The 15,000-nt window shown below is 39.2% G+C and overlaps 1 protein-coding gene across 1 annotated transcript in view; it reads right to left on the reverse strand.

Moving 5' to 3' along the window:
• LOC104621195 (glycosyltransferase-like domain-containing protein 1) overlaps positions 1 to 15,000 on the reverse strand; it is a gene marked incomplete at its 5' end in the record, with an annotated part of 40,484 nt that overhangs the window by 17,270 nt on the left and 8,214 nt on the right. The window contains one exon of the mRNA XM_010287621.1: positions 779 to 888. Coding sequence (XP_010285923.1) covers positions 779 to 888 — 110 coding nt within the window. The remainder of the gene's footprint in view (positions 1 to 778; positions 889 to 15,000) is intronic.

Below are 15,000 nucleotides of genomic sequence, written 5' to 3' on the forward strand. Positions count from 1 at the left end.
GACAAATAAACTAATCCCAAGTCTATTTTTACAGAACGAAGAGGTGGAGGGATGCAAGTCGACATTTTGGAAAACTTGTATGAGCTAAAATGTCGGATATTTTGAAACTCTCTCATTGTTAATGTACATTTTTAAAGGTTTAATTTACTACAGGTGCACACAATATAGGATTTGATTATTCTCTTTACTGCCACAATATCTCAGGCACAAAGCTGTGTGTCTTCAGAATAAAACCTAGTTCTTTTTCAGATGGGTGAAACTGTTTACAGAGTAGTGGTTGTCAGAAACCAAGAAATGGAAGAAGTGTGCGAAAGAATGGTATAAAAATATTAAAGATTAATGACCACTTTCATGCCAGATACAAACCAGAAGCTCTCCACAGAAGTCCTTAACCTCACGTTTGAAAAGGAACTAAGTGTTTTCACCTGCTAAAATCTCAGTCTGGATTTCAGATGAGTGACCTTGACCGGAAAGATTTTGTTTCCTATCTGATTCATCCAATCACTCACACCTATCTCTCTATTTAAATAAATACAGAAGTGTTACTGAAACACAAGTCATAAATAAAGTTTTGCACTGCCAAGTAAAATAAAAAATGCTTACTGTCTTTAATAATTTTAATTTTACTATATATCAATATTATTTAGTTTTACAACTATGAAGATTTTAAACATGCTTGTTTCACTAATACAAGAAAATATGTACATGAAAACTACTTCTGGAAATATCTATTTTATGGTAACTTTGCAGTAAAGGAAAAAAAAAAAAGGAACGGTACCTGGAATTTCAGTGAAAGCCTCTCCAAGGACGGACACATGAAAAGGCAGATCCTTCTCTTTCAGTTTCAGCAGAACTTTAAAGAAAGTTTCAGGATCTTTGTCATGTTCCCTTAAAACAAACAGAGAGTTTCAGGATCTTTGTCATGTTCCCTTAAAACAAACAGAGCTTATCTCAGCATCATTTATATTTACTTGTGGATTTTTTGTGTGTTTGTTTGTTTACCAGAGCAGTATTTCTCTTAAATTGTACTTTTGGGGACCAAACACCTTCAGCATAACTTCCTCCTTTGCTTACGCCACATGGTTGAACATTTTCTTCAAGCCAGCACTCAGGGTCAAAACTCAGTTTTATCAGATTTTTATCTCTCTTCCCTGTCTCCAGATGATGCCTTTACGCTTTAAATTACCAACTTTGAAAGTGAGAAGGACCGAGTAATCCCTCACCTCACTGAAGGCAAACTCATGCTAAAAAAAGGGTAGGAAAAAACCTGTTTTTTAATTTTCTTTTTTTTTGCCTGTCAAAAAATATGTATACAACCTCCACTACAGTTCACCCTCTTTTTCATGAGGAATAGGTTAATAAAAAACTTTTGCTAAAAACATAGGATTTCCCAAACTGCAATTTTATGAATCCATACTATACTCATGAAAAGCTTCCGATCCATTCAGCGCTTTAGGTAAGAAAGAAAGGAATAAACTAATACGAGGCACTACCTACCTTTAGACTTTTAAGGAGTTAACTGGAAGTTAAAACAGAAAATAAGAAACCTGTACTTATTTACAATTTCAGCTGAAGATAATATTAAAGGTTTGTATGGGTATGACACTCAATGCCTTGAAACACAAGGTTGGTTATCTAAAAAGAGAATTAAAAGCTAATTTGCTAATCTATCTTCTTTACCAGCACAGAATGAAAGCTTCAAAAGATACCACAGATGACCTAAATTTCCAAAAGATACCACAGATGATCTAAATTTCCCAAATTCGGTAAGTCATATTAAAAATGAAATTAGGTAATTCCCTCACTGTGAGGTGAATATTTTATCTTGCATTTAATTACTCTGCTTTAAATTATTGTATTTCAGACAGATGTGCACCATATGTCTTTAAAATATTTTGGTTTTATTTATTATTTAGAAAATTCCACTGTTTTCCTTCCTGTATTAAGGGCAAATCTATAGCTCAGCTGTCCTGGTGTCTTTCTTCACAGAATAACTTTGTAGAATGAATCTGTAGGTTTGTCACACCGCTATATGAAAGATTAATAATTATATCATTTAGGAAATCTGAAGCCAAATGACATCTGCAGCTCTACATGCGTTAATTTCTCATTCAGTCAATATTTTTGGTTTAGGGAATTAAAACAAATTAATCTTATAATTAATGTGACTTTCCCAGGCTGAGAAATCTTCAGAAACTGTGGAGTTTTCAGAATTAGTTGCATTTTCTTAAAATAAAGCCAGACAATAATTACTTTTAGAAGTCCTCCATCTCCCAGATTTGTTTTGTTCCCAATAATAAGGAGGAATGCAACTGCATAAGCTTAGTAATTTGTTTCACATCTGTGAACCAGGAGTTTTCACGGTGGTTCCAGTAACCGAAGTGGATACGAGCACTGGCTCGGGGAGAGAATTTCTTCCAGTTGCAAAGATCCTAGTTTGCTGCCTACTAGTTTGCTTGCATCCTCACGCTTAAAATAGCCACCTGTTTCTGGTAGGTAAATTAGGGGCAGGAACACCTTGCCAGTATTTTAGTCCCCTCCAAATGCCCAGCTGAAAGAGCCCAAATGGGATTATCATCGAGGATTCAGGCTTGGCTGGAAGGGAACATCTCTATCGGAAACGTGCGAGTCTGCAAGGAAAATAGCCCTGACGCCCAGAGCCAGCGTAGCTCAGCACGGTGTCTCCCGTTCGCCTCCGCTTCCCCGAGGCAGCCTTTGTGGGTGCTTTAGAAGGGATCCTGATGAGCCCACCCTGTTTCTGATGCTCACCCCACGGTGGACCGGAACATCCCTGTTACACAGGGCAGGCAGCCGTGACAGAGCCAGGACGCTTGCAGGGACCTTTCCAAGCTCTTCACAGCCCTGCTATCAGCTCCACAGTCACAAAAAGTCCTTCCAGCAAAGGATATGCTTTCCCTCTGCCTTTCCAGAAGAGACCAGGGGTCCCAGAGGCAGCCAAAAGTGGAGGATGCTGTTGGAGCCACATTGTCAAGGAGCTGGCAGGAGAACACGGAGCCTTACAGCTCGTCGGAGCCACATAAGCTGCACATATTTAGGAAAACTGATAGGAATTGGAAGTTGCAGCTTTGTTTAATAGGTGGGGAAGAACAGAAGGAAAATTTGGCACCCAGAAGGAATGCTGAAAGGGGAACAGTTTCCTCTGCACTGGAGCCTCTCTTACGGGTTTTCTGCTGTAGGTGATCCTCCTTCCATGTCCCCTTTTAAAATATCTTGCTTTTTTGTGATACAGATTTTAATGACGTGTTTTGTGAATCTTGTAGCTTTTCTATTTGGGAGGTCATCTTATTCGATTTACCAGTTCCTGTGACTTTTCCACCCCACAACCATTTTATTTTCAATTAAGACCTACAGAAAGCTTCTAGCACGTGCCTCTACAGATTGCAATGTATTATTATTCTTGCAAGTTAGTAAAGGTACAGCTCCTCCTGGTAGAAAGCAATAAATAGCACAAGACCACCTCTTCACGGCATCAAAAAGAGAGCTCTCTTTCTTGGCTGACATGGAGAAAATCATATACAATCCAGTCTGCCTTACTCAGCAACAACTGCTAAACACACCAGATTGTCATAGCAGTGATCGTGGAAAAAGATGAACACAATATGGAATGTCTGTTCTGTAAAGATCTGCTCAAAATGACGTGCATTTTTGGCTGCATCTGTTGCATTTTTGAGCTTTATTAAACAGTATTAATTATATATACTCGATTTCCTTAAGAAGAACTGCAAAACTGTATAAAAGCCTGATATTAAAATGCAAACTTTTCTTAGAAGATATTATGTTTGGGGAAAAATTAAGCTAATGTGACTCAAGGGTCTGGCTTTGTTGTTTAGTTTAGGTATTTGAAATGCTCGTGTATTTTTACTTGATTTAATATGCATCTGGCAAAGGAAAAATAAGAACTGGGTATGAAGATGCTCTAAATTTCATTGAAAGAACATGAAAACATCAGAATGACCAAACTCCAGCTGTAAATGCCACAAAATAGATACAGGCACCATACCTGTACTTAGATTTGAGTGCACTGCCATTGGGGACATTGAATGTCCATGTTTAGATACTGCACACTAAATTTTTTTACCCAGATTTTGGGTTTTTTTGAGTCTGAAACCCATTTTAAGACAGACATTTGAAGTCCCTCTTAAGAACTGGCTGAGGTTTAGCGGTCTGGGTATGGGAATGCGGCCCAGGGTTCAGCCTGATTTAGTGACTTCCCTTTGTAATCTGAAATAAAACTTTCAAGACTGTCCTTGAAATGGGGATTGGGAGGGTGGTGGTATCAGCAGCACCAGTATTGAGCCTCCATTATCTCTGCCTTAGATTTTCTGTTTTATAAAATGGGTGTGCCAGTATTATTTTTTCACCACAGAAGGATGCTGTCAGGATTAATTGATAACTTGACATCCCTCTTTTCAGCCTAAAATGATTAAAAAAAGCAACTTTATAGCACTATGATGCTGCTCCTCTACACAATCAATGGCAACAGTCTTCAAAACACCCCTCTGCTATTCAGGGGTTTTGTGAATTCAGCCCGAGTCCTCGAGCCTTACCCATCGCTGAAACTGGAAGGAGACTGCGGAAAGCCCAGCTAAACTGGAGTTATTCCCTGGGGCTGCAGGATACCCATATCCCTGACCAGTGATGGAAAACATATTTTTTAAAAAATAAAAGAAATAGCAGAATTTGGCCCTTTACATTATTCAGTGCATATTCATCTCTTGAATTTGAGTGAAATCAGTAAGAGACCCATATGGTCTTCTGTGACTTAAGTTCAATTTTTAAAGTATATGTAAACTTATCATACATGGTGATAATCAGTTATTTCGGATTTGGAGGAAGACACATACAGCTATGCAATTAGAAAGTAGAAAAGTTGTGAAAAAGAGGGCTTGCTCAAAGAGGTAAAATAAATGCAGTCTATTAAAAAATATATATTAAACCCTATAGTTTATGCAAGTTAATCAGTAACATAAAGGTGCTAAATAGGGGAGAAAGTCTTAATATTTGAGAAAATACTGCGTAAAGGGTAGGTAACGCTTGTGATAGCAACAGCCCTGTCATGCCATCTCTTAAGGTGCTACATATTCTGAAAGGGTTACAAATAAGCTCAGCTAAAAGCAATATTAAAAGGGTTGATCTTAATCTTCTTAGGACATTTAGCATGGGAGATTTTCAGTGGTAGAGAATCCCAAATTATGAGGGCAGGCAGTAATATTTCACTTTTTACAATGCCTTAAATCCAAGCAATTCAAACTGGGTGCATCTCCTTCTGCCTCCCCGTTTCGTAAAATGACCTGAATGTCAGACGGACAAAGGTGGGAAATGGCAATACTAAAACAGGTACAAAATCTTCAAAAGTTAATGTAGCATTTTAATTTTTTTTATATGTTTTAGGATGTATAGTAAGAGCTAAAAGACAGATTTCTGCCTACCTACACTTCTTGCTAAAATATGGCTGATAAAATAGGCCACTGAAGTATCACTCAGTATTTATGAAGCTGGGCAGCAGTTGTGGAGACAGAGGACGGGTGAGCCAAGAGACATCCAGGGAGGAGAGCAAGGGACAAGGGACAGAGCACAAGAGCACAGGGAAGGCGTGAGGAGCAGGGACGGGGCTGGGGAAGTCCCTGAGCACAGAATCAATAATTAGGGGTGAAGGAAATAAAGTTTCTAAGACAAAGACCTCGAAGCGGACGACAGTGGTCCTTCAGTTTTGGGAAAGTGAAATAGCGAGGCACGAGTTTGGCAGCAAACTGCAAGACGAGGTGGGCAATGTAAATGGGAAGAGAACCACGAGAAAAGGAAAAAACCCAAACAAACAAATATTCAAGTTAAAACTAAAAAAAAAAAGATGGCATATCCAGACTCAGGGGGGAAAAAAGATAAATGTAGGATAAATAGAAGCAAAAAAGGAAAAGGTGTAAGCTTGGGAAAAATGAAAATATACAGAAAAATCAGACCGTGAGAAAGAAAGAAGCTGCAAGGGGCATTCGAGAGTGGTATCAGTGGTAGAGAAAAGGTCAGGAAAATATCAGTAAAGATATAAATTAGGAAACAAAAATAAAACTGTGTGATAATTAAAGAAGACTCAAAGAGGAAGAGAATAAAGAGAGCAAAGGCACGCAGCAGCGTTAGCAGGGGAGCAGACTGCAGTGAGGATGGAGAACAAAAGCACCATGGAGGAAAAGGTAGAAAATCTGCATGAGCTTGTGTAAAAGTTAACATTTTTGAAAGAATGAAGAAAAGCATGGGCAGCCACTGCTGCTGAGACAGGGCTGCGAGGCGAGAGCTGCACCTCTATCACACCCAGCGCCAGGAGCTGGAAGGTGCCTTTATCCCAGTAACGTTCTTTGTTGGGGCGATAACAGCAGGAACTTGAGGTTCTTTACTGTTTTGACTGATATGGTACGGACTTGGGGCGGGTGATGAAGGATGCCACAGGCTGATAAGAGGACTCATGCGACATCAGCCTCCTGTTGACCCTGTATCTGTTCAGGGCATTCTCAAGAAGTCAACAGCAGCACATCAATAACTGGTGCAGTCCTTGCACGCACCCGCTGCTGAGCTAGAAACGAGGCTCCTAAAAACCTAACCTGAAGAACAACATCGGGGATTTTTTCACTGCATTATAGTATTTATTGTATTAGACTTTGCTATTTTTCGTTAAACCTTGAGCTCAGCAAAATTTGAATATAGGTTTATTATAACCTAATAATGTTAGAAAGTAGCAGCGTAGTTACAAGAAATAAGCCTGGCCTTCAAAACAGACAATTGCAGAGTTCTGGTCTTTTCCTAACACTGCTGTCCCACGAGGCGGCTCTGCCCAGGTTTCCCCATCTGTAAGATATGGTCTTCCAGGAGTTTTCATTTACAGAAATGTGGTAAGGATCAGAGTCAGTAAATACTTCAGGAAGATAATATTCTTCTTAAAGTAAAGAGACTCATGTTATAAGCCTATTCAATATACCAAATGAAATACATTCTAGTCATTATTTTCACAGAGGACAGAGGACTTCCCTAAATCAAATTACTTTAATATACATTTTCTGTTAAGATTGGGGGAAAAAAAAAAAGGGACAAAAAAAAAATTGAAATTCTAACACCAAATTTGTCGTAACAATGCTCATGATAGCTGCAAAAGAGGAAATACTACTGCCAGGAAAGAGCTGTTAGAAAAGGAACAAGGGGAAAGAAATAACTATGAAAATGCAAACATGAAGGAAAAGTTAATTGCTTTTCATTTATTCAATTTATAACAGTATTTTTCCATCTTTTTATATTTCCAATATGAGGTAGAGGTAGACTGTAAATATGTAGTTAAGTCCAATGAGTTTGCTTCTTCAGCTGATACGCTTTCAAAGTGTCTTTGCTTTAATTGTGCCTCTAAACATTGTCTGGCATTGTCAGCATCAAAAGTTACCACAATATCTAATACCCCCTCTGTTAATAGAAAACGGAGTCAACTAGAAAAAAATGTTTTTGCATAGGTGTCACTGACAAAAAGGACCCTATAGAATAAATTTTAGCTAGTGATTTGGAGGTCCTACAAGCAAAAAAAGGTCCCAATCCTTGCCTGCACTTGCAAAACACCTCTGCAAGCCAGGGAATTAAAAAATGGCACTGGCAAGGCAAAAAGCAGCCAAACAGTACTGGCAAATACAGTGTTTTATTTTCTATTATAGCCCATGACGTATTTACAGTCAGGAGTGTGTATTTTCCCTTCCGATTTTTTCAAATTGCTGGCCTGAGAAAAATGGGTGGCATTTTGCTTTACGCTGGAAAAGCATTTTCTCCTATCTTGTGTTATCTAGAAGAGATTCATAAAAAAAAAAAAAAAAAGAACCTTGGAAGTTTATTGTTTAGATTCTTCTTCTTGTCCCCTCACAATTCATGAAGAAAAAACTCAAAATAAAGTATTGCGTATTCTCTAACCAAAGAAACCTCAGGACTAGCATCAGTCATTGAGCCTCCTGCCTATTTCCTAAAGAGAGATTAACCTTTGAAGACAAAGACTAGCATTTGGTCTCAGTTACCTTGGTGTAAAAATCAATGCACGTTCATCCAGATGCCTTTTCATTTCTTTTACTCCAACTTAGTGAACCTAGCTTTTCACAAGTATAGTGTTCAGATAAAGAACATTTTAGTCAAATGAAATAATTGTTATGGATTATCTCTAAACAGTATCTTAAAAAAAAATTAAAATTAACTTCATTTAGTGTTCCAAAGGTAACATAACAAATGGTTTCCTGTTGTCAGAAGTCATTGTAGGAAAGATAAAATAATCTCAGTGATCCTGACAGCCCTGATAACCATACACAATATATCCTATTGTAATTCAACTTACTAGAAAAAAAGTCATGGCATGGTATAATAGATGGGTATGAATATGATAAGTGGATCAGGATCTACCCAGGTGGTTCCTTGGAAGAACAGAAGAAGAATAAAACATAAATTACTAGATAAAAACTACATTACTACACATTTGCCTGGGAATGGCAAACCAACCATACAAAACCCTGTGGCCCCTCTGTGATTTCCATGCTGGACTCGCATCACAAAACTACAACTACTTAATACTCCACGAGATACTCTGCCTGGGTCAAAAAGTCAGTCCTGGTCCTTACTGAGTAATTCCGAGAGGAATTAGCTCAGGTATCTAAGATAACTCATCCTTTTTGGATTTGTGCAGCTGTCATCTCCAAGGATGAAGCTCCTCAGCAGGAAATCTTGGCTCCAAGACCAAGGCTTGAAACTCATTATTCAGCAAGATTAAAGTAACTACAAATCTCATCACTTTCAGAGTGAGGAATCAACTCATTTCATTGAGTCAGGTTTTGCACAAACACAACTGAGAAAAAGAAGAGACCAGCCTTTCAGTACTTAAAAGCAGGTTAATAAGAGAGATGGGGATGGACTTCTTAGCGGGGCCTGTAGTGATAGGACAAGGGGTAACAGTTTTAAACTAAAGGAGAGCAGATTTTGACTAGATATAAGGAAGAAATTTTTCACAATGAGGGTGGTGAAACCCTGGCCCAGGTTGCCCAGAGAGGTGGTTGATGCCCCATCCCTGGAAACATCCCAGGTCAGGTTGGACGGGGCTCTGAGCAGCCTGATACAGTTGAAGATGTCCCTGCTCAGCGCAGGGGGTTGGACTAGATGACCTGTGAAGGTCCCTTCCAACCCAAACTGTTCTATGATTCGAGGACAAAGGGAGGGAAAAAAAAGGGTGAACACATGGAGAAAAGGAGAGCAAGGGAGGAGAAGAAGGGAAAGAGAGAACAGCCAAACAGTTGCAGTGTGGTAAGAAGAGGAAACTAATTAAAAAGAGCTTTGAAGGAAGAACTAAAACCTCCCTATTATTGGTGAAAGTAAGGAAGAATATTAGATCATTTGCTTATGAAATATTTGATTTTTGTCTCTTGGGGGGTATTTGCATACTTGGTCAGGGTGCTGTGAATTGCAAGGAGGCTGGTGGCACCGTCTGCTAAGTTTCTCTGGGACTTCTTTTTACAAAACGTCTTCTGTCCTTGCTTATGATGTTTCCCAAGACTGAGGCTACCTTGGACTATAATATTCTTGAAAAATTCTGCCAAAAGTTTTCCAGAACATCCAAAGAACAAGATTTAGGAAAAAACTAACCTATCCAGTAAAACTGCAAGCCATATCTTGCATATATTAAATTTCAAATAAGCCTCTGTATTAAGCATTCGAACCTCTTTTGTTTTAGAGCAAGAACTAAATATTTGGATGTGTTTGATTTTGAGTCACAGATACGCTTTTTGTTGCTCATGTTGGAAGTCTTCCTAAAAATCTAGCCAAGCTTTTGAAAAATTTCTTCTTTTGCCTGGTCACTGAATAGTCCACGTGTCTTGAGCACATGTCAGGCCAAAGCTGAGCAAGACAGTCCTACTAGCACAAGTCAGGCTGCTAAAACCCAGGAAAGATCTAATATCTGAACTGAAAACACCAATCTTGTCTTCACTTTCAATGATTCCTCTACTGGACTTAGAATAAAATTACTGGTGTTCACAGAATAAAGAACTGATTTATATGCCTTGAAAATAGGAATAACAAGAAAATGGAAGATCTGATTAATTTAAAAAAGCAGTAGAAGAGGAGGGCTGAAAAGGCAGAAAGTGGTAATGGTGTGGTATGGCTTTTCTAGTTTGACTACAACTCTTAGATATGGACCAGAAAAAAAGCAAAGGGGACAAATAAGAACTGACCAATATGACCAGCTATGCAAGAATAGCATGGCAAAGAAACAGTGAACTGAGTGAAGAAGTAAAGGAGATGGGAAAAAGATACAACACAAGGCCTGTTCATATGGGGAAAAAAGTGAAATCAGTGTAAGACCAAGAGGACAACACAGTCAGGTTAGACAATGGGGCTTCGGAGAAAACAGGGACCAATGTGTTGTAGAAGGTCCCTTGCACAGACAGGGAGGGTGACTGAAATGATGGAGACAGAGAAGGGTTGAGAAACTGGAGAAAAGTGAGGAGCAAATTCCCTGCACAAGGAGACTAAACAGGAGGAGACAGCTCAGGAACTGAGCATAGAAAAAAGAAAAGAGGTTTGAGAGAGAAAGGCCAAGATCAGCTTGGGTGAATGGAGCAGAAAAGGATTGCTGTGATGGCAACAGGTGGAAGAGTGTAAAGCCCCCTTCCTTCAGAGCCTCCTTAGTCCCACCAGTTCACATGTGTTTCTGCTCAAAGACTTGGGTTTTGCAGTTGCACCAGGGAAGAAAGACATCATAAAATGAGTCTCCCATCACGGAAAAAGGGCGAGCCAAGCTTACTGGAGCTTTTATGGCAAACTGATACTTTTATTCCAAACTTAAATAATCTTCAAATGTCCAGGTGATGTAGCTGTAGTCTTACATTAACTCAAAATCAGTTTTTCAACCACAGCTGAAACATTTATTGTAACAGGCTTCAGAGGACAGCACTCAAGTGGCTGCCCTACAGACATCTGGATAGCATAGAGGGACTGAAGAAGGAAGATTTCTGTATGTGATAGCTGAAACAAAATCTTGATGTTATTCACCTTCCTTCTTGTATTTAAGAAAACGGGTACATCAGAGTGCAAAACCATCCCATGGAGCAGAAAACCACTCATGGGGCTTGAAGTCTGCCTTTCTTACAGGTAACAGTGCTCTTACAGTCTGATACAATGGTTTACTACACGCACCCCAGGTAAGATGCTGCTTCAACCCTGACTTTGCAGGAGTGGGAAAAGAGTTTACACCAAATTGCTCTAAGCACAATGAGAAGCAGAATTGGGCCACGGAGCTTAAATATAAAAAAGGAAGTAGAGTGCTTAGTAAAAGTACTAAGTGGTTTTGGGGAAGCAGTGAGTAAAAAAATAAGTTTATTTTAATACAATTCCTTTTCAGCCTATTAAGTTCTCCAGTATCACAATGAAGTCTGCTAAAAGTTAGTAAACAAAGGCTTTCAGGAGAGCTTTATTAAATCTCTTATGACTTATCAAGTTAAAACTCCCACTCAGATATCTTAATAAAACTTTCAGAGAGTATATTTAATTTTCCTGGAAATCAGAAGCAAATTACTAAGTACAGGAGTTACTGTCTGCTAGACCACTGATCAGCTTTCTGTAAATAGACCATTAACCAACAACTTGGATTTAGTTCTTTAAAGTTTCAGTTTCTGAAGGTCAAATAACTATGTAACTGCTTAATAAAGAAGCAAAGAAATACCTCTAAATATCTCCAAGCTCTGATGGGCTTATATTCTGCTCCTTAGGTGAGGTATTAGCAAAGCTTATTTATTTTCATTTCCAAGGCTTTTATTTGCTCATTCCCTTGTGGTAAAGCTGATTTCCATGATGATTCCCTTCTTAATTTTAATACCCTTTTTACTCATCATATAGACATAAGAATTTTCCATAAAATAATGAAACCCTTCCAAAGGAAATGAAGACAACTAGGAGAGGAAAGTAAACTACAGCTTACTTTTTTTTTTTCCCAATTAATTGATCCACTGTCATATGCATATATGAAAGATTTTTTTTTTAATGAAAGGAAAATAAGGTTAATTAACATAAAACCCCTCACTCCTTGAGATGTTGAATTTTGTATTTTATCCATGCTGCCTTAAGTGCCTTGATTTCCCAGTAATGACCTAGTTCTCCTAATGAGTAACATTAACCCCTGGCTGTAGCTGTCCAGGACTTAATTGTGAACTGGAGCTGAAATAGGAGAGTTTGCCGATCAGCAGGTATGTGGTATATTAACTCATGTCATTTCAGGTCCTAATAAATAAATCTGTTGCTAAGGCAACAGGAACATCAGCTGTATCACTTTTTTTCTTCACCCCCCCCCCCCTTTTTTAAAGGAAACTGCCTTTCACACCGAGCTTTTAAAAAAGGAAATGAACTACATGTAACTGTAATTAGGAGAAACATCGTTTCTCATCTCTCAGAAACCTATCTACATTAATGAAAAAAGGCATTCAAAAAGAGGACTGCTTTCGACTGTGACCAGGGTAACTGAAATTATTTCCCTCAACTGAGGGAATGCAATTTGAAGTATACATCTGAGCGAGAAGAGTTCACAAAATAGTTTAGCTCTTTGTGTTTCTGAGATAGTTCCCCTCTCCTTTAGTACATTGCTGATGCCAAATGAGCAAACTGCTTCGATTACTAATCAGCACCCGGGCAACTGAAACCATAGGAGAAAAAATACCACTCAAACCCAAACACCTTCACTACCCTCCGTGAATCTTTCAATATGATTGGCAAAAATGCAAAGTTCTGGAAAGCTAAAAAATACCCCATTTTCAGCTCTTCAGATTTACCAGCTAATGAAAATTTAAGTACCTGATTTAAAGGTAGATGCCATTACTCCTCTCTGTCCCATGGAGGCAGTTACCTGATTCGTGCATGGGAAAAGCAAGAGGAAGCTGGGGCAACACAAACGCATCTCCAGAGGCAGACGTGATTTGGTGAGCTGTGCTGCAAAAGCTGGTAACTCACGTTCTGCCTCAGTTTCTCCAGCTTTAAGATCAGATCCTGAATAGTCCTGTTTCAGACTAGCAGATTCAAGGTTTTATAGAAAGGCAAAGTGTATACAAATGCAGGTAGTACAAATATTTTTGTGTTCCATAAGGTTTGGGAAGGCAGATCTTGGTTGGGGATGATGCACTGCTGAGGTCTCTCAGAGCCTCGCAGGTGAATGTCACAGCCCTTACTTAATTCCTGCCATTCTACCAGGGGGTGAAGTGTTTACCTTAAGATTTTCAAGATTGTTAGGTTCACATTTAGTTTTTCACTATAGGTCAGTTCTTCCGAATCTCTAGTTATCCACAGCTCAACCAGAGATCAGGCCAGAAGGGCCTGATTAAAATTAGAGATGCTTTCTCCTCCGGACTATCAACTTCTTATAGCCCTTCAAGAAAATTTGCTATAAGAAAGGTGGAAAAAATGATGCTGAGATGTCCACTGTAGCAGGAGAGGTCTTCATTATACGCTGAACTTTTCTGCAAGGTCTTAAAAACAGTGATCAAGCAATAGTGGATCTTCCACTGAAAGGGGTCAATACCCCAAATCTCTGCCCATGGGAAGAAGTGTCAAGGTTAGATTTCACCATTGAATGAGCAATGAAAGAAGAACAGATACTCCAGGCTCCCTTCCAGTTAAATTTAAATCTGAACTTCTTGGAATATTTCATTAACTTTCTTATTTGCTACTTTTTTTGCTACTTTTTTTTTTTTTGCTTTAGGTGTTCAAGAAGTGAGGATGTCAGCTTCTAGTTAATCATGTAACTAGAATGATGCTAATGATGTCTCTATGCATGCTTGCATGGCACTGGTTCATTCACCACGTGTCATCCGTATTGCAGCCCTGGTGAACACCGTTTTCTTTGAGAGTATTTGATAGCTTTTCTTAGACACTGCTAGGAAGTTTGCATTTTAAAATCATTATTGTACATCCTATGGGCTTTTTATCATTTCTGGTACCTTCTAGTTAAGGCTGTATAAGCACTTGCATTTTAAGGCTTTTTTTTCAGTCTATCTTATCTAACCACCACTTTCACCTTTTTGGATTAAATTTGCCAGAATCAGTTGCTTTTCAAATATGAGGTTTCCCTGCAGGAACTCAATCCCCATTCAGCACAGATCTAGAGCCAAATTCTCCACCGCTTTCCTGTGCAAAGGGGCAGAAGAGACCCAGTCAGCTATGATTTCCCTGAAAAGGGGGATCTACTTTCCTTTGAGAACGCACAACTCTGCGCTCCTTATATGACATTGCACGAGTGGCCACGTGGCAGGGAGGAGTAAGACCACGGCCCTTTCTCCTACATACTCTCTGCAGGCTGTTGACAATGTTGAGGCTGTTGCCTGTTGAGGCTAATAGTATTTATGGGTACTCAACAGTGACTTCTAGGTGCAGCATCTATTCTTTCATCTTCTGCTGTCTTTCCACACCTGCATGTTGATGCGGTAAACTTTGGTCCAAAATATTCGACAGTGTGAGGAAAACTATGACTTGGATATAGATTCACTGTATTCTCAAATGTCTCTATATTAAATAGTTTTGAATTCTGCATTCAAAGACAGAGAGTGACTACACAAATTTTGTGTTGCACTGCCAAGATGAAGAGGAACAAGGCACTACCATTTCCATTTAAAAAATGCCTTTCCAGGCTCCTCTGCCTCGCAGCTTGCAGGGGAGTGATGAAGAGCTGCCCCATCACAGAAGGCACGACTGCACTGTCTGGAACAAGCCCTTTCCAAGGACTTGCTCCTGAGTGAAGCGGAGGAGGTCCTCACAGTGGGCAGCCACATATTAGTACAGCAATGGTGATGACAAAACATCCCTTTCCTCCGTGGTCTCATTTCTTCAGCTCTTTGACTTTGTGATACTCTACGTTAAAAACAGGCAGCTGGGCACAGTGCTATCTCTGTACACACTCTTTTCCCTTAGACGAGAAATCTTCAGATAATTTTTGCAATCTACGTTTTT

This window comes from Phaethon lepturus, unplaced genomic scaffold, assembly GCF_000687285.1.
Source record: "Phaethon lepturus isolate BGI_N335 unplaced genomic scaffold, ASM68728v1 scaffold6275, whole genome shotgun sequence".
Taxonomy (NCBI): domain Eukaryota; kingdom Metazoa; phylum Chordata; class Aves; order Phaethontiformes; family Phaethontidae; genus Phaethon; species Phaethon lepturus.